General features: G+C 36.8%; 3 protein-coding genes across 5 annotated transcripts; 2 read left to right on the top strand and 1 right to left on the bottom strand.

Moving 5' to 3' along the window:
- Positions 1-495: 495 nt before the first annotated feature.
- On the top strand, positions 496-10,750 carry LOC133743318 (membralin-like protein At1g60995). Of its 2 annotated transcripts, none has more exons than XM_062171201.1 (14): positions 496-1,084; positions 1,812-1,874; positions 2,313-2,633; positions 3,293-3,370; positions 4,970-5,026; positions 5,212-5,306; positions 5,887-5,966; positions 6,674-6,757; positions 7,347-7,463; positions 7,758-7,843; positions 7,965-8,071; positions 9,311-9,402; positions 9,489-9,565; positions 9,920-10,750. In XM_062171201.1, the coding sequence occupies exons 1-14, from the start codon at positions 932-934 to the stop codon at positions 10,385-10,387; spliced, it is 1,878 nt and encodes a 625-aa protein (XP_062027185.1). In that variant the 5' UTR covers positions 496-931; the 3' UTR covers positions 10,388-10,750. The 2 variants fall into 2 exon arrangements, with proteins under 2 accessions (XP_062027185.1, XP_062027184.1); XM_062171200.1 differs by having other exon boundaries at positions 502-1,084; positions 3,293-3,374; positions 4,965-5,026.
- A 365-nt stretch (positions 10,751-11,115) lies between these two features.
- Positions 11,116-13,251, top strand: LOC133707080 (ABC transporter G family member 23-like). The gene has a single exon (XM_062132615.1). It carries the CDS (start codon positions 11,211-11,213, stop codon positions 13,185-13,187), a length of 1,977 nt encoding a protein of 658 aa, XP_061988599.1. The 5' UTR covers positions 11,116-11,210; the 3' UTR covers positions 13,188-13,251.
- Positions 13,252-13,544: 293 nt separating this feature from the next.
- LOC133707082 (uncharacterized) lies at positions 13,545-15,477 on the bottom strand. 2 transcript variants are annotated; one of them, XM_062132617.1, is made up of 2 exons: positions 15,288-15,477; positions 13,545-14,472 (listed from the first exon to the last, which is right to left on the bottom strand). In XM_062132617.1, the coding sequence occupies exon 2, from the start codon at positions 14,395-14,397 to the stop codon at positions 13,834-13,836; it is 564 nt and encodes a 187-aa protein (XP_061988601.1). In that variant the 5' UTR covers positions 14,398-14,472; positions 15,288-15,477; the 3' UTR covers positions 13,545-13,833. The 2 variants fall into 2 exon arrangements, with proteins under 2 accessions (XP_061988601.1, XP_061988600.1); XM_062132616.1 differs by having other exon boundaries at positions 13,545-14,482; positions 15,288-15,476.
- Between the last annotated feature and the right edge of the window lie 2,621 nt (positions 15,478-18,098).

Raw genomic sequence — 18,098 nt, 5'->3', positions numbered from 1 at the left:
TGAATAATCAAAAGGGAAGACTGTCGCTAATCTGGTGGACTTTGCTTATGATCCTTACAATTATACCTATTTGCGCCAGCTCAACTGGTGGGACCTTTTCTGGATTGCATAACATAACCAAATGAGAGCCTTGTGAAATTTGGTGTAGGCGGAATCTGCAATTGTTGCCCTGATCCGACCAATGCAACAATTGCCACTCAGTGTGGTGAGATACCCCTAGTTATTCAATGTCTATCAAGTGCTGTTAGAAACATCGTGATCTATGCAATTGGATCATTGTGACAAAGACGTTTCCAAAAATGAACTTTGAGACAAAATAGGTCTGTTAGATGAACTATCGAGGTGCATCATTTCTTTGTTATTGCCTTTATGTTTGCTTGTTCAGAAAATTTAGTTGATTTCTTGATTTGGCATAATAGCTGGCATCATCTCTCTATTCATGGTTTTGGTATATTTCACTGTACATTAATGTCTTGATAGAGTTTGAGGGAGATGCGATGACTATATTGGCCTAGTATCTGTCATCACCATCTCCCTCAAACCTTTATTTTATCTCAACATCCATATCAACAATACTTTTTTCCCACCAAATAAAAAAAAATCATCTATTGTTTTTGTTTTGGTCAATTTTTTCTTTTAATTATTTTCTCTAGGTGCCTATTGTAATCAGAGGTTTAGGCTCAATGTTTCCCCTATTCGACGGTTTCATTAATCCATGGATTATTAAAAATCAGCTAAAATCTTTTCAAATCTGAATTGAATACACCCCCTAAAAAAAAAAAAAATCCAAGGAATGGGTCAGAAGAAGTCAGAAAATTCAACAACGATGGCGTAATCATATCGTCTCTCCTAATACCATGTTCTGTCATCATCAGTATAGATAGATATAGATATAGATAGACGACAGCAGGAGAAGAAGAGAGAGGACGACATGGATCCGGAGCAGACCTTCATCCGCGTACAAGAGCGCTTCTCTCAGATCCTGACGCCTAAAGTGAGAGCTGCTTTGGAGTATATCTACCTTTTCATCGCGATCACTCTCTTCTGTATTCTCGTTGTTATGCACGCCAATTACGTTCAGCAGGTCTCTCTCTCTCTCTATCCCTACTTTCTGCTTCCAGCACTTTAATTCGAGCTTTTGCATATCAAATTGTGTTAGAAAGAGTTAGGGTTTTGATCACCTGGTGATTTCTCGAGAAGCCATTATCAATTTGTAACGCCGCCGCTTCTGAATGCCTTTTTTGTTAAAGTCACAAGTAAATTGCAAGTTTACAAAAGCTGTGAGTTCTACAAAATTTTTGATACATGTCATCATGACATATCACAGGTTGTTGAATTCTGTGGTTCAATGCTACAGCAAATGAACTTAATTCACAGTTTATTCAACACCTGTGTGTCTAAATTTCGCAAATATCCTATCTACTTGTAGGCATATCATGGGTGAGCTCATAATAGTTGGTTCCACCATCAGTTGTGTGGCTAATTTTTTTTTTTAGGCATTCTTGATGTTACGGGGTAGGTGTCTGAGTTTGAAAATAACTTGAATTCTGATATCATGGTGGTGCCGGGATATGAGTGTGAGGTTATTTTCATGGTTTTACTGTGGATATATTTGTCATCATCGAACATCTTTGCTTTCCCCTTTTCCAACTTCACATGATTATTATTTTTAAGGCATTGTTGTTAGATAATTGGTTCATAAGGCATGGTCCATAAATTTATTTCCAATTTTTTGGATTTCTTATCTTATGCTTCCCTCCTTAATATGGTGTGAGCCCTTGAATTAACTACGATTCCCTTGCATTTTAAAGCCTGGCTGTTCAAGTGAGCTTCCTGGGGTTGAAACAACAGACGCACAAATCATTCATGTTAAGGTATATCTTGTCTTCTATCTCTAAAATTTTTTTGTTGTTGCATTTTTGTCCCTGTTACAGAGCTTCTTTTCAATTTTAATAATTTTGCTTCCATTTTCTAAATTAATAACTAAAAAAAGATGAGCTTTGTAAAAAATAAAAATAAAAATTCTAGAAAGGATGAGCTTTCTGAAATTTTTAGAAAGCAACTGCATTTTCTGAAATTGAATTATCTCCAACTGGGTAATTAGTTTGTGAATACAATGCAACAGAGGAACGATGTTGTTTTGGTAAAATATTGCTCTACTAAATAGTTTGTTAATATTGATTTTTATCTATTTTATTATTTTAGAGCTCTGCTCATCTGTTTTATTTGTGTGTGTGTGTGTGGTGGGTTGGGGGGGTTTCTTCTGTCGTACCTGTTATTTCTAAAACACTAACGCTTATAATCTTGTTTAGATTTCCAGTGCAGGCTTGTGGTCGCAGAATGAGTCAGAATTCACCAATGTGATAAATGATGTCCCCGAGACGAAATTTGTGATGGATAAATTAGAATTTGCCAATGTAAATGGGGATGAGATTCTGGATCATCAGGCAGATAGCTCTATGCCAAATGTTGATGATGCGATTATGAAAACTGAAATAGAGGAGTCACGTAGTAGTTTTCCTTTATCTGCAAAAGAGACATTCAAAGCAGCACTCTTTCATTTTAGCAACAAGTGGCACAGGCGTCTATCATTCCTCTGGAAGCATGGAACACATATTGTTGGAAGTTTGTGGGTGAGTAGATTGAGGCACACGAAAACTAACAACTATATTATACACGGTGAAAAAATGAAAATTATTGACCCTGCTTTCTTCAATTGCCTTTTCCTTTGGTTCCATCTTTCCACATCAAAAAAATATTCCTGATTCAATTTGATGTCCATGTCATATGTGGCTATATCGACCTTCTTCCGAGTGCCCTACTCTAATCTTAATGCTTTTTGTTATTATTTTTTCTTTGTTAAACACAAAAATAACATTACAAACTGGATTAGATCTTATAGAAAGATTGATCCCAAGTAGGATGGAAGTTGAGGGGAAAATCTTTTAAAACACACACATTTTTGATGGACTGGTTGTCTTATGTTTGCCATCGTATCAGCCAACATATTAGCCATGAACTATTGTTGAACTTGTGGAATTAGGATTAAGTTTTCAGTCAGTCATTGCCTTATAAGCAATTCGAATTTTGATATCTATTATCTTGACGCTGTTTATATTAAACTAGTTGCTGCTTTATTTTCCTGGGTGTACTCTTTTATTTTTACCGGATTCACACCTTTTGAATGGATTCGTTATAAAAATGCTTATTGTGGATTTCTGAACATTGTTGGAGTTCTTATATGGTAGTTATAAATTCTCTTTTTCTGTTTTCTTTTTATTTTGAATTGCAGAACATTGCAGGCATACATTTGGATCTTGATATTCCAAAGTGGCTGCATATACTTCGATTGGACAGGCTTAACTCGTATGTAGGTTATGCACTATCCTTTTAGTTATCCATGGCCTTTCATCGTGTTATAGACTTGGAGCATCAGCCTCTTGTTGCTTAATGATTGAGAAACACTTTAACAACTTGAGCTTGCATTTTTCTTAGTTTGGTCTCCTATTTGATGGTAAAAAAAGAAAAAAAAAAAAAAGAAAAGAAAAAATCATCATCTTTTCAAGCAAGTACGTACTTATTGTGGTTGGAACTAATGTCTTAGGGTATGGCCTTGTTTTTCTTCACTTTTCTTTGGTTGGTATTTGCAAATGAGACTAAATTTAGTTCTTGGAATTTCTTCTTTCATTCTTTAGGGAGAGGAACAGAAGAAATTTGAATGATGAGCAATATAAGTTGTCTTTTGTTTGGTACAGAACTAGTTCCATGCCTGCCTTTTTATAATTATCGTTCTCTTAGCCTAAAGGTATTATGGGGTTTGGGTGGGGGCTTCTTTTAGTTATCTTGGTTGGGTGAGGGTTTTGTATTGATTGGTCTGTTTATTATGTATTTGAACTTTGAAGTAGGCGTTGATGCCTATCCATTTTCTCTTTGGTATATTTGACATGAAATCCTATCATGGTTATAATTTCTCATACAAAAAAGAAAAAACAAATGAAAGGGGGAGATGATTGCTGACCTAGGTTTTCAGTTACTGAACTTTATATACTTAATGACTGGATTTGAAACTATCAAATTTATGTGATAGGATTGCACTGGATTTGTTGTATTGTAGAATCAGTTTTTGATTGTATTGAGATACCCAAGTCTTAGGGTGTGGAGGGTGGTCTTTGATACTGTTGGAGTAAGTGAATTCTTTTCATCAATATGTTCTGATTTTGGTCTACGGAGAACTTATAAATTTTGAAGTAAAGGAACTCACTTATCACATTGCTCTTGCGGAGTGTTAATTCTATTCTTCAAGGCGGAAGAAGTAGATTGGAGTGTCATTGGGACTTTTTTGATGGAGTTATGTGACACTACATCTTCTTTTTTTCTTATTGGATAATTGCCCCTGAGGGTTGATAATTGCCAGGTACTTGAAAGGAAAGAACCTAATGTTGTCTCTATCCCAAATGGTAATAGAAGAGAGGAGGATGTAGATAGCTTAATTCTTCATTGTCCCTTTGCAATAATGTGGTTGGGGTTGTTGGAGGAAGCGAGATTGAGTTGGGAAGTTCCATCTGCTTTAATTTTTCATTTTGAGAAACTGAAGGCATTTGGAAGAGAAAAGCCAAATGGAACTAAGGAGTGTCAGCGATTTTTTTTCGTCGTTTACTTGAATGATTTTTGGAAATTACATTCGAGAGGTGGTTGAATTTCTATGAGCTAGAGTTAAATTTTGGACATTACTTTGGGCTCAGTCTCTCCAGAGTTTGGGAATTACCACAATTTTTTTGTTTTCCAGAATAGAGGCTGTATTAGTTTTACCTATGTTGTTTGTTTGTGTTTTTTTTTTTTTTTGCTGGTTGTTTGTTGAGAAATTGTTGGGCTATTGTAATGTATGCTAGGGACACATAACCACAGCTTTGTACTGTTATAAGTTTTCTAGACACTTAATGATAATTTGTTTGAATATGTCTCAGTGCAGTGGCTTGAGAACAGAAGCAAAACTTTTGAACCAACTTACTTATACACTATGGAAAAGGTAAATTATGACCCTGTTATTTTACTTCCATTTTTGTGTCTTGAGCTTTCTACAAGTTAGACTGCATAAATTTTGGTTACTGAAGCTTATCGATAAATGATACTACTTCCCATCGTACCTGAGCCTGTTTTCTTTCATTTTGTTTAGTTATTTAATCAGATGTTCTGATATTTCTATTACCTCAGGGTTATTTCTTACTGCCTGAAAGTGCAAGAGCTCAGCATAATATTCGTACTGTAAACATAAGCATATCAGCTCGACATTCCTGTTTTGGAAACAGGTAATCTCCTGGCAGAACTATATATCATGGTTTACTGGTGTCTTTTTGGTTTGGTAACTGAAAATTTTGACTAAAATAGTAACAAAATTTTATTGTTCATGTATTAAGTATTAGTGCATAGTTAAATTCACATCTATTTTTCATGAATCAAATTTATTTAACCCAAGTGCTTGTGTGTTCATTGTGCTCGCTTCTCAATCTTTTTGCAATCACCTTGTGGTGTGTTTTGCTGTATCCTTGAGAATTAAACATCTAATGTCATATGCACAAGTATTACTTTCTGTAATCAGTTGTAGTTTAATTAATTATATATATAATTTTTTTTTCTGTTTCTCTTCTCTAAATTTGTTTGAATAATGCATAGGAAGGCACATGTATTAATCATATAAACTAAGTTACTAACCAAGTAACCAGTAAACTAATTATACTTTTCAATATTTTTCTCTTAAAATAAGAACATCCGAGTGATAAATATAAGTAATAGTAGGTTAATATGTCATATACTGTTCTGTAGTTTATATAGGAGAGTGGTATACTATCTGTGTTTTGATTGTTTTGTGTACTTATTTAAAATTACCAGGTGGCAGCAGCTACTCATTAACAGATTTGTTGGGTACGATACTATTTTGATAAACAGTTTACTGAGTTCTCCTGGTCAAGGTAATAACCATATTTTTATCTCCTTTTATTTTTCTATACGTTCCATTCTTTAATGAAGTGAGAACATTTGGAGGAGAGGATTTGAATTGGGGCAAGTTATTTGGTGCATCAGATCAGAAGAGCACATGAACCTTGTAGGATTGTAAATAAAATACAGGGGGTTAGCTGTCAAAGTCACAACCCATAGAGGATTATAAAAGAAAAAAGGGAATTTTAAAGAATTCAGTTGACCTTACTCAAGCCATCTCCTAATAGAAACTGGTCTATTATTCTTATTTTGAAATTCTAATGTTAATAAATAAAACTTTTACTTATGGATGATGCTTCTTAATGTGTATCTTAGACAAAACAACCTATCTTGTAAGCTGTATTTTATCAGAAAATTATTGATAACTGTAGTACTGTAGCAAACCAAACATTAACAAAACACATTTTGTTTGTCTTTATTATATAAATTGTCCATAATACCCTTAATTTCACTATTAGCATTTAGGGTAATATGGACTATTTATACAATAAAGACATACAAAAAGGTGTGTAGATTGACATTTGGGATGTGTTAAAAACAGTTTCAGGAATTGTATGGTTATTGCATCAGTTTCATCCTAGCATGATATTTGCAGAATCTGTAATTTTGAGTTTGGCTTAGTTAATTATATTTTCTCCAGAGTTTGATTTTTATTCATGATTATGGAATCCTATTGCAGGTTATCTTTATAATTTTCAAACAAAGGAGTTCTTTAATCTTAGTTATGCACACGAACCGCCAGAGGGTCCGGCAAGATTTGGAGGTTTGTTCTCAAGCAATGAGGTTTAAATATTTACTTCTGCAACCTCATGCATGTATTTCAGTGGCACACCTGATACTGAGAGTAGCATGAGATCCCTCAATTTTATTTTATTTTTACCAAAAGTTGTATGGTCAGGAGACCCTTCTTTTTTATTTTATTTTTTATATATATTTTTTTAAGAAATACTTTTTGTTTATTGATTGTCTATTGCAATGCTTTGAAAATTAAATACATATCTGTAAAAAACCTCAACCTGATTGAGGTTAGGCCTAATACTTTTCTAATGTCACCTCATATTGCACTGATGTCCATCATATATCTGATATCCATGGATTGTCAAAACCCAAATATTTGGATTTACCAGATTGAGCTGATATTTTAAACCGAAATGTACCCCACAAAAGTAACAATACTATAAAGTGTTCTGGAGAAAGTCAGCATAAACAATCAATCAACAACGGTATCGAAGCAAAATATTTTGGACTGAACATAAAATTTTGACCTTCGGGTAACTATTGATTAATTATATGAGAAAGGGCCATAAAGTCTTATTCTAATATATTGTGATGTTTTGTTTGGCTTCCATCAGACTACCTTGTGACAAAGTGTGGCGTTCTTATGATGTCTCTATTTGTGTTCTTTACAACCACTATGTCTGTGTCATTTACTTTAAGAGAGACGCAGACTCGGATGCTGAAGTTCACAGGTTTGTTTTATTGTATTGTGCTATTTCCACTCAGTATCTTCTGTCTTAAGCGCATGAAACAATGCATTAATGACTTGCATATATTTTCACTATTCAGTAGTAGTATAGGTTCGTTGTGGAACTATGAATTTTTTTTTGTGTCTGGTTGATCCAAAACAATTTTAATAAACTGTTTTCCTGGAATGATGAGTATATCCTTGACCATGAAGTGAGAAGGCTGCATAATTATTTGTGTTATTCATTCTCCTATCCTGCCTCTATAATTTAGTGCTTACATTTGTCAAATTATTCCAGTGCAGCTTCAACACCATGCTCGTCATCAGCTTCCAACATTTCAGTTGATTTTTGTGCATGTAATTGAATCACTTGTCTTTGTCCCGGTGAGTATACATCCTTTTGGTTTGCATTTACCATAATAGAATGTGTGTGTGTCTGTGTACACTTCATGCTCGTTTTTGACATATGCTTCACTTTCAAATAACATGATCTTGGGTTCTGCAGATTATGATTGGCATATTGTTTTTTCTGTTCGAGTTTTACGATGATCAACTATTGGCTTTCATGGTCCTAATTCTTGTCTGGTTGAGTGAACTATTTACCCTGATCAGGTCTCTCTCTCTCTCTCTCTCTCTCTCTCTCATTATACATATAATATATAATATATAGCATCATTTGATATGGGAAGATTGCATTTTAAAATCCTTCACTCAATAGTCACTGCCTCTCTTTTTTTTTTGAGAAGAAACAGCTTTTTATTGAAAAAGCAAAATCGAGTTACAGGGAGACGGACAAGGAGTCCGCTTTAAAGATCTAAAGAGGGCAGCTAGGGCTATAGTCCTAGCATCTCGTCTAATAATACTAATCAAGGCTTAGGGGCTTATACTACAGCTGCTTGCTAGTTAAGAATAATGGAAGAAAGATTATAATCCTTGAATTCCTAAAAATAGAAACCCATAAGGATGCCCAGAAGAGCGGAATATAGACATTGGTACAACAGGGGGCTCGAGAGACCTCGAGCGACACATCGTAATTTACGCTAACCTCAGCGTACCATCGGGGATACTTGACTCTCTCCCACAGGTCTTCCTTCTTCACCCCTCCATAGTTTTCAAATAATCTTTTATTTCTTTCCATCCAGACAACCCAAACTACTGCTAGCACCCCACAACCCCAAAGTGTTCTGGCCTTTCTACCTTTACCAAAAGCTATAGGGTTTCTCTTAGCAAGTCACTTCTCTCTAATGGAGTTGTCCAGTCCACTCTTCCCTCCCTAAATAATTTTTTCCATAAGAAATTAGCCACTTCACAATGCACGAAGACATGATCAGCACTTTCTCCTTGAGATTTGCATAAAATACACCAGTGAGGAGAAAAACAACTTCCCGGTGTTCTCCTTTGAAGAACATCACATGTATTCGTCTTCCCCAGTACCACAAGCCATCCCAAAATCTTCACCTTAGTAGGGACCTTGACGTTCTAAGGTGAAGATTGTTCTGATTGCTCAACTTATTAATGTTATAGGCTCTGGAGTTTTGGCTGGCAACCAATATAGATAGATCAAATTACCTGAAAGCCACTGCTGAATGAACTTAATACCAAGGATGTAGTTGGCCCTTTTAGTAGTGAACCTGATATAGAACCAGGGTTGTGATCCCTGCAGTAGGTTGCGATCCCTGCAGTCAGTTGGATCAATTGCTTTGATGATGTGACTAGCTGGTTAATTGTCATATGATCTGAATTTAGCAACGGTTCTCACATTTAAATTTTCCCTGCATTGGGCATACTTTACTTTTCCCACATTTAAAGTTTGTGTGCCATGCTCATCTCATTTATTTGTGCTTTTTGCAGTGTTCGCACGCCCATATCAATGAAGTTCTTTCCCCGCTTCTTTCTGCTCTACTTTCTGGTTTTTCACATCTATTTCTTTTCCTATGCTTACGGTATGTCCATTGTTATTGTTACTTCACTGTTAGACGGAAATGATTTCTTTTGGGTTATGAAAAATCTACCTTCAAAACTGTTGCAGGTTTTTCCTATTTGGCTCTTTCTACAGCTGCAGCATTTATGCAGCATCTCATTCTATACTTCTGGAACCGTTTTGAGGTAACCGTTGCTATCTAGTTTGTTTTTCCTCTTTGCGTCTGGGCAAATCTGGAAAGATATTACATATTAGGTTCATCTGCTTTAGAGAAACAATTTCATGGAAAAGGTTTCCTCTAGGAAAAAGAAGTCCATTTTGAAGATGGGAAATACTATTAAAATAATTGCTCAATATATGTACAGGAGACTACCTCCATCAAATTCTCATTCTTTAAACTCCCAGCCTTGCCTATCTGCTAGAAAATAAAATCATTTCTGGCACAGTTGAGTCTGGTCATAGTGCATTGAAGGGATCTGTTTTTACCTTAATAGATTAACAGTTGATGGGTGCTATATTCATGGTACACTTCCTTGCAGGTACCAACTCTACAAAGGTTTATTCAAAATCGAAGATCACAACTCCAACACCCAGATTTCCACATTACTTCCTCCACATTCCTTGCCTCAACTTTGCATATCACAAGATTAAACACAAGAAATCCTGGTCCAGTCAATTCTGACACAGTCTCTGGCCCTGGGCTGAGATCTGGATCCAATCCAGCGGTGCCTTCAAATGGAGCTGAAGCTCCTGGCTTTCATGAACGATCAGGCAATGAGAACCCAGTGCAAAACCCTATTCAGATTCCAGGCCAAACTGACCTGAATCAAGCAGAGAATGGTCCAAACCCCAGCACTATGAATTCTTTCAGTTCACTTTTGTTGTGGATATTAGGAGGAGCTTCCTCTGAAGGCCTCAGCTCATTTCTTTCTATGTTCAGAGATGTCCGAGACCAAGGACAAGCTTATGCTGAATCTCCCAGGCAAGAAAGTCAGGATGGAAGATAGTACTTGGACATTGCTTGGGAGATCTAGGTCCCTTGCTTTAGTTGTATACCTAAATGTATGTATTTTAAGTAGTATAGCAGAGTATGGTAGATTAAAGAAGTGTATGCGGGATTTACATATATGTATAGAAATAGTGATATGTAAAGGATATGACATCCTGTTGGTTTATCTCTTTTTACTTGAATTGTTACAGATCCCTTGACTGGAATGGCACATGAATGTAATTGCTTTGGCAGAAGTAGTGAATTGTAAACATTGACAAATAGGAATGGTACCTTTCCTCTGTATGTTCAGTACTGCATGCAAAGGCACTGGGCTAATTTTGGGTATTGATAACTGTTTCTGTTCTGATTTAGGGATACATTTTTCTGTTGTTCTCTCCTAGAATGCAACATTTGTTTTTCTTTGTTTGCCATAAGTCAGGAAGTGCTTGGATTACCTTATATTGAAGAGTGATGCATAAATTTTAACTATAATTACTCACCAGTAGTATTTAGTAGTTTTCACCAGCAATTTTTTTTAAATAAAAATTTTAAGCTTCTGCTGTAAGCCACAGCCCAGAATACTGTTTGGATAGGTGTGGAAGTTTTAGGTTGATGAAGTCGTCAACCACTTGATTAAAGTCTACACCAATGAAATTTTCCATTATTGGTATTTGCAAAACTTTTGCTCAGCTGGTAACCAAACATTACCAACCATGCACCAGCTTAATTAATCACCCCTACTAAGTAAGTTGCAAACTTAACCAAACAGAACTCTAATTTCTAATTTGCCTCTTCCTCCATCGATCATTCCTTTCTGCAGAAACTATATCGATACAGCCATGGCAGCACCTTGCTTTGAAGAACCAAACATGAATGGAGATGACTCGGTGATTCTCTTTTCTACCTCAAACTCCCCTGAACAATATACCACCACCCCTTCCTCTTCTTCCTACCACTCATCACCACCATCACCCCAACATTCCATTAACCCAACTTACAATCTCGCTGTACATAACCTTTCCTGCACTTATCTCCCAAATAGGGGCATACCACTTTCAGTTTCTCAACTGCTGCAAAAGCCTAAGCCTGTTGCCATACTCAAGTCAGTCTCTTTTGTTGCAAAAAGTTGTGAAATACTTGCCATTGTTGGCCCGAGTGGCACTGGAAAATCTACCCTCCTGCGAATAATATCGGGGAGGGTGAAAGATGAAGACTACAATCCCAAAAGTGTCTCCATTAATGATCATCAGATAACTAGTCCGTCTCAGTTACGCAAAATATGCGGATTTGTTGCACAAGAGGATAATCTGCTTCCCCTACTGACTGTGAAGGAGACTTTGATGTTCACTGCCAAGTTTCGACTTAAAGGCATTGATGCAAAAGAGAGGGAAGAGAGGGTGGAGAGCTTAATGCAAGAGCTTGGTCTTCTCCATGTCTCCGATAGCTACGTGGGAGATGAAGAGAACAGAGGGATATCTGGTGGAGAAAGGAAAAGGGTATCTATAGGTGTCGATATGATTCATGATCCACCTATTTTGCTTCTTGATGAGCCAACTTCAGGCCTAGACAGCACTTCGGCACTTCAAGTTATAGAGCTTCTTTCTATAATGGCCAAATCAAAGCAAAGAACCGTGGTTTTATCAATACACCAACCAAGCTATAGAATTCTTCATCACATCTCCAACTTTTTGATCCTCTCCCATGGTTCTGTTGTCCATAATGGGAGCATTGAATTACTCAAAGAAACTATAGGTAATCTTGGAATGCAAATTCCATTGCAGCTCAATGCCCTAGAATTTGCCATGGAAGTTATAAAAACCCTGGAAGATTCATATTCCAGAAGCACTAATGATCATCACCCCCATGCTACAGAAAACAAAGAACCATACTCCTACCCTTCATTGCCAGAAATAGAAATTGGCAGAGATCAACACGATCAAACCAAAAACATGGGTGACTATTTCTCTAATTTATATGAGATCATGTTTCTCTGCTCAAGATTTTGGAAGATAATTTACAGAACGAAGCAGCTGCTTTTGGCCAGAACACTGCAAGCTCTTGTTGGAGGTTTTGGCTTGGCAAGCGTGTATATGAAAATGAGGAAAGATGAAGAAGGCGTAGCAGAGCGACTAGGCCTCTTTGCTTTCAGTCTAAGTTTTCTACTCTCTTCCACAGTCGAGGCATTACCGATATTCCTTCAAGAGCGGCGAGTTTTAATGAAAGAAGCCTCAAGGGGGGCTTACAAAATCTCCTCTTACATGATTGCCAACACCATTGTCTTCCTACCCTTTTTATTTGCAGTGGCTCTTCTGTTTTCTGTTCCTGTGTATTGGCTTGTAGGTCTCAATCCTTCTGTGGCTGCTTTCGCATTTTTCACTTTTGTGGTTTGGCTCATTGTGCTGATGGCTAGTTCTCTAGTGCTCTTTCTCAGCGCAGTCTCTCCCGACTTCATTTCAGGAAACTCGCTTATCTGCACAGTGCTTGGAGCCTTCTTCCTCTTCTCTGGCTACTTCATTCCGAAAGAGAGCATACCAAAATACTGGCTCTTCATGTACTATGTTTCCATTTACAGGTATCCATTGGACACATTGCTGACAAACGAGTATTGGAGTATTAGTAGCGAGTGTTTCTCTTGGCATGCTAATGATCAATTTCCCTCCAAGTGTTTGCTCACCGGCAATGATGTGTTGAAGAGTCGGGGACTTGACAAGGACACCAGGTGGATCAATGTAGGGATCATGTTTGGCTTCTTTGTGTTTTATCGCGTGCTTTGTTGGATCATTCTTTGTCGAAGGGCTTCAAAAACAACAATTTAATCACATAAGATCGATGTTCTTCTAGGTTGTACTTTGGGAATATTATTTTTCTCACATTTCTTTATACATTACATGTAAATGCCAATCTTTCATTCCATAAGAAAGTAATCATGTAAAATATTAGAATATAAAAGTCTTTTATAAAACAAAAATGTCCCGAACATTGTAACACAAGTTATCAAACACCAAGTAGAATTGAAACCAATACAAAAGAAAAAGTCGAACCAAAAGATCTGAGATTTGAAGAGCACAAAAGAAAATGAGATCAAAAATTGAACTCTTGCCGCATGGGTGAATGAAACAAGTGGTTGACCAATTCTAGAAACCCCCACAACCAAACATTGAAGTTGAAAAAAATAAAATAAAAAGGATGCTGAGCCGCAATGAAAATTATAATGCATTCTTAATACAAAACCAGAACTATAATTACTGGCTAAACTTGAAAGGAAATTACTCGAGATCTAGACCGAACGGAGTTCCTGTTGTAGCTACTCATAATCCCTAACAGAAACAAAACTCAAGAAAATCATCAATTTCCCAAAAAGCTGTTATATCCATCAAAATCTGATAGACCCTCTTACATAAGCTGCAGATATGCATACAATGCAACACATCTACCAAAAGCAGTAAAAAACTGCCTAATTAATCAAAGCTCATCCTCCATCCTCAAGTACTCTCCAATATCAGCCTGGTGAAGTACCACAATTCCATTGGGGTCCAACTTCCTACAATCCTGGGTAGACTTGGCCGCAATCCCAAAACCCAATGGAATATCTGACATTGAAAACACAACCACCCCATCACCGGGCATAATATTCTCTGTAATCCTACCCAACCCACCTTTCAAAACATGGTTTCCATATAGATACGACATCTCGGAGGTAGGTTTGAGCCAGACCTTGTGTTTAGCATTTGAGGCCACTAAACTCAAACATTGAACAGTTAGGTGGAAGCTGCCACCGTGAGTGAACTTACCAATGCAAGTTCCAAGAGAGACTAAATTGGCCCGAGCTATGTTTGTTGCACGCTTTACTAGTGAGTCACTGACGTAGTAGACCTTGTTCTTGTTGAGACGAAAGCAGTAGCGACCTGGATTTGGGTCTGGACCTTCATGAGAAGGGTTCTCGACAATGTTTTTGAGGTTGTTGCCAGTGAACTTGAACAGCTTTTCAAACACTGCAGTGGTTTCAGCTTCATCCAAAGGCCTCATCTTGGTCCTGGAGTTTAGGAGGGTTTGGAGACAAAGATTGGTGAGCCTCTGATTGGCCTCCTACAGTTCGGTATACTGATATTCCCTAGACATAATACCATTGATTAATATTTATATATTTTCACAGCATGCATACAACCACAGAAGAAGAATCACAGAAAAATCCATAGATGCATTCGTAACTATTGGAGGAAACTTTAAACACTCATGAATGTTCTACTCTTTGGCTAAGCTATGCAACAGTTGGGCTACATTGGTGACGCGAAGAAACAAAGAAGACTCAAGAAAGATGATTGCTCAGGATGACTTATCAAATCTCAGTCGGATGCATTATAGCTATTTGAAGGAAATTTCAGCAATCATGCATTTGTATACTTGTAACATTCTTTGTCTGCTTGTTATAAAAAAAAAAAAATGTAGAACACACATAAAAGACAATTGGCTACAGAATCATAACGCAATTTTTAAATCACAAAGATGGCTGCCAACCATAAAAACAAAATTCCAATTTTGCAACTAGTTGATCTTGTTATTCTTAGAATTTGCAACAAAAGTGCTAGTTAGTTGTGATCACAATACAAAATGAAAGATATGGAAACAGAGTCCAAATTCAAGGAAATCTATGCAAGCAATGAACTTGTGGGATATTAAGCTAAAGACTCATAAAACTTGAATAGCCTACTTGCATACATACATGAAAGTAACCTAATTGCTAGAGAATCTGTTTTGGAGTTTGCTTGAGCAAAGTTAGATTCAAACAAGCGATATTTGTCTGATATTCCAATTTACCAGTAACTAAAAGTTTGAAATTCCAATTTATAAGACCAGCTACTGTAACAGTGATAACCAAATCAATACAGAAATCTTAAGAGAGAGAAAGAAAAGCTTACGAGGAGAGAGAGAGAGCTGGAGTCAATGGATCGTCGAGAGAGAGAAAGAGAGGTCTGAGAAGTGAGCGCCTGAGCTCAGTGGTGACTGTTGAGTGCGACGCCAAGGAAGGAGAGAGTCAGAGATTCTCTCAGAACGGCAACTTCTTCTGAAATAAGGTTTTGGAAACCTCTTGAGTTTTGAGATAAAAGAGTTTCGACCTTAAAGTTCAAAACCCTTTTAGAGCAAGTTCACCCGTTGGGTCACCCCTGCACGAAATATACTGTGCTCGTGATCCAGAGGGTGAAATAACACATAAAAAATAGTGAATAGTAGGACCTGGTGACCCAACGGGTGAACTTGCTCTTAGAAAAAAAAAAATAATAATAATAAATAAATAATATAAAAAATCCTTATAAGCCGGACGTGCCCACACCACCTAGGCACCTGCTCAAAACCTCTTCTGATTTGTTGGTCGATTTGATGTTAATTGCGACGGACCATCACCGCCCAACGCCTAGGCGCTAGCTAGCTAGGCTCAGTTTTAGAACACAAGTTGTTTAGAGTCACGAATCACAGGTTCAAAACAATTCACTAGTTCAATATATGGACTTGCCGGTAGTTTAGAACTCATCAATGTTCAAAATTATAACTTCAAGCAGTAAAGTCATGAAGAGGTTTAGAATTCACAAGTTCACAGCTAGGTACGAAAATAGATGGCAGAGAGATATAACTATTGGAAAAACAGGGTTTACTTACCTCGACGGTTCAAATTGCACAATAAAAAACTAAGGGAAAAGTACAAAAAAATATCTGAACTTTGAAGGTCATTTCAAATAAATACCTGATCTATAAAATCTTTCAAATAAATACCTGAGCTATTCTTAAACCTACAAAATCTCAAGGAAAAGACTTCAGTACATTAATGTACTGATACATCAAGTATAGTTCAATACAGAGGTAGACTAGCTCGGTACAAGGGTAGACTAACTCCATGCATAAGTAGACTAGTCTACCCATGTACTGAGTTAGTCTACCTCTATATTGAGCTAGTCTACTTGATGTATCGGTACATTAATGTACCATAACGATCCTAAATCTCAATTCCGTCAGACATTCCGTTAAAAAAACCATTAACTGCTTACCTGGCATGTTTGACCATTTCAATTCCTATTGACTGGACCCACCAACGAGGGTATTACCTGAATTACCTTTTGTTTTAATCCGTTCTCCATATAAATTATTGAATACAATAAATAGAGTATGAGTCCCAAAACAATACTACACCTCCATCAAACCCCAAATCACCATAGAATTGAACTCTTTCCTTAGAATTCAAACGCATCTCCTTGTCTTCTCCAATGGTCTTTGCAAGATAGTGTGTACATATGGTTTCATTGGCCGAGACTAGTGGTTAATACCAAGTCAGACTGACCTGAACGCAAAATATACTTTAGCAACCAAAACTACATAAAGTTATGCAATTCGGTTTTTGAGGGAGCAAATAGAGAAGGTGAGGTTGATTATGATTGTGAGCTCTATAACTTCCTGAAAAGATGATATTTTTATCACCATCTTGTTCTTTTGGGACGACTATATATTTTGCACTATGTCTCTGTCTTCCATGGCTCTTTGGTTCTGGTTCTGGTTCCAAGTAATGCAATTTTTAAATTTAGCAACTGAGAGGTTTTGTTGTAGCAGAGGATGAGGATTTTGTTTGTCCCATCGAGTGTATGCCTAGAATACTGTGGTTTTCTCTTTTTCTTTCACACAAATGCATGCATAGTTTATTATATCCCAAGGTGGTTCACCATGACATCAAAGTATGGAGATTACGAGAGATTCTTAAGTAGGGCTGATAGGAGCAAATAAATGCGACATTTATAATATTAAAACCCTATATTTCGCTAAGTTATTTCGTTTAACTTGATCAATTTAACTTATTAGATGTTTTTATAGGTACATTGTGTTCGTCATGATACCTTAAGAGCTAAATGGAGTCTCAAAGTTCAGAAATGACTAAGGAAATAATGGAGAAGAGAAAGTGAGCTAGACATTTTCCTACTCCGGCTTAGAGAAAGTGAGCTAGACAAGAAAGGAGGGGTATCCGCCTGACCAAACGAACTCCGAATGAGTTGAAACTTTCCAGTTTCATCCTAGACATCCCAAGGATCATTTGTTATGAAGAGTTACAGAGCTAGTTTTGAGTGGAAAGCCTTCAAACAGTCAGTCCAATGTTCTAAAAGACGAAAACGGGAAAACCTGACCTGTACGTATTTTAGAAGCATTTACGGCCGAACCACAGTGAATTTAACTCTGAAATTTTACCAAGATGATCTACACTCATAGAGGAACATTTGATATGAAGAAATCGGAGGCCCATTATGAATTCTTGATGGAGAATTAATTGAAGGAATAAAGGAGCAGAAAGTGACCTAAAACCAGCTCAACATTCATCATGTTCATGTTTCCCACCCACATGAAGAAAGCTAGATGCTTTTCTCTTTTTCCTTGGATATATTTTTCTACTCCAATCTCTTTAATAGATCATCATCACTTCCATATTTCTGCACCTTCATGCTTTGCTTTCATTTCATCATTACTCCATATTTTCCATATTTTACAAACCACTTCCATACTCCACTTTCATTATTTTTCTTCCATTCATCATTTCACTCTTCTTTCTCTTCCCTATATAAACATCTTCTCCTCTCACTCTCAAACAGATTCCTTCATCCATTTCATCTTCTTTGTCTCTCTATTTCCTCTCCATTTTCCTTTTCATTCTCTAGTCTTCTAGTTCTGCATTTTCAAGCAAAGAGGAGGAGAAGAAT

Source organism: Rosa rugosa, chromosome 4 (genome assembly GCF_958449725.1).
Source record: "Rosa rugosa chromosome 4, drRosRugo1.1, whole genome shotgun sequence".
Lineage (NCBI taxonomy): Eukaryota > Viridiplantae > Streptophyta > Magnoliopsida > Rosales > Rosaceae > Rosa > Rosa rugosa.
This window is presented reverse-complemented; position numbering and strand designations above follow the sequence as displayed.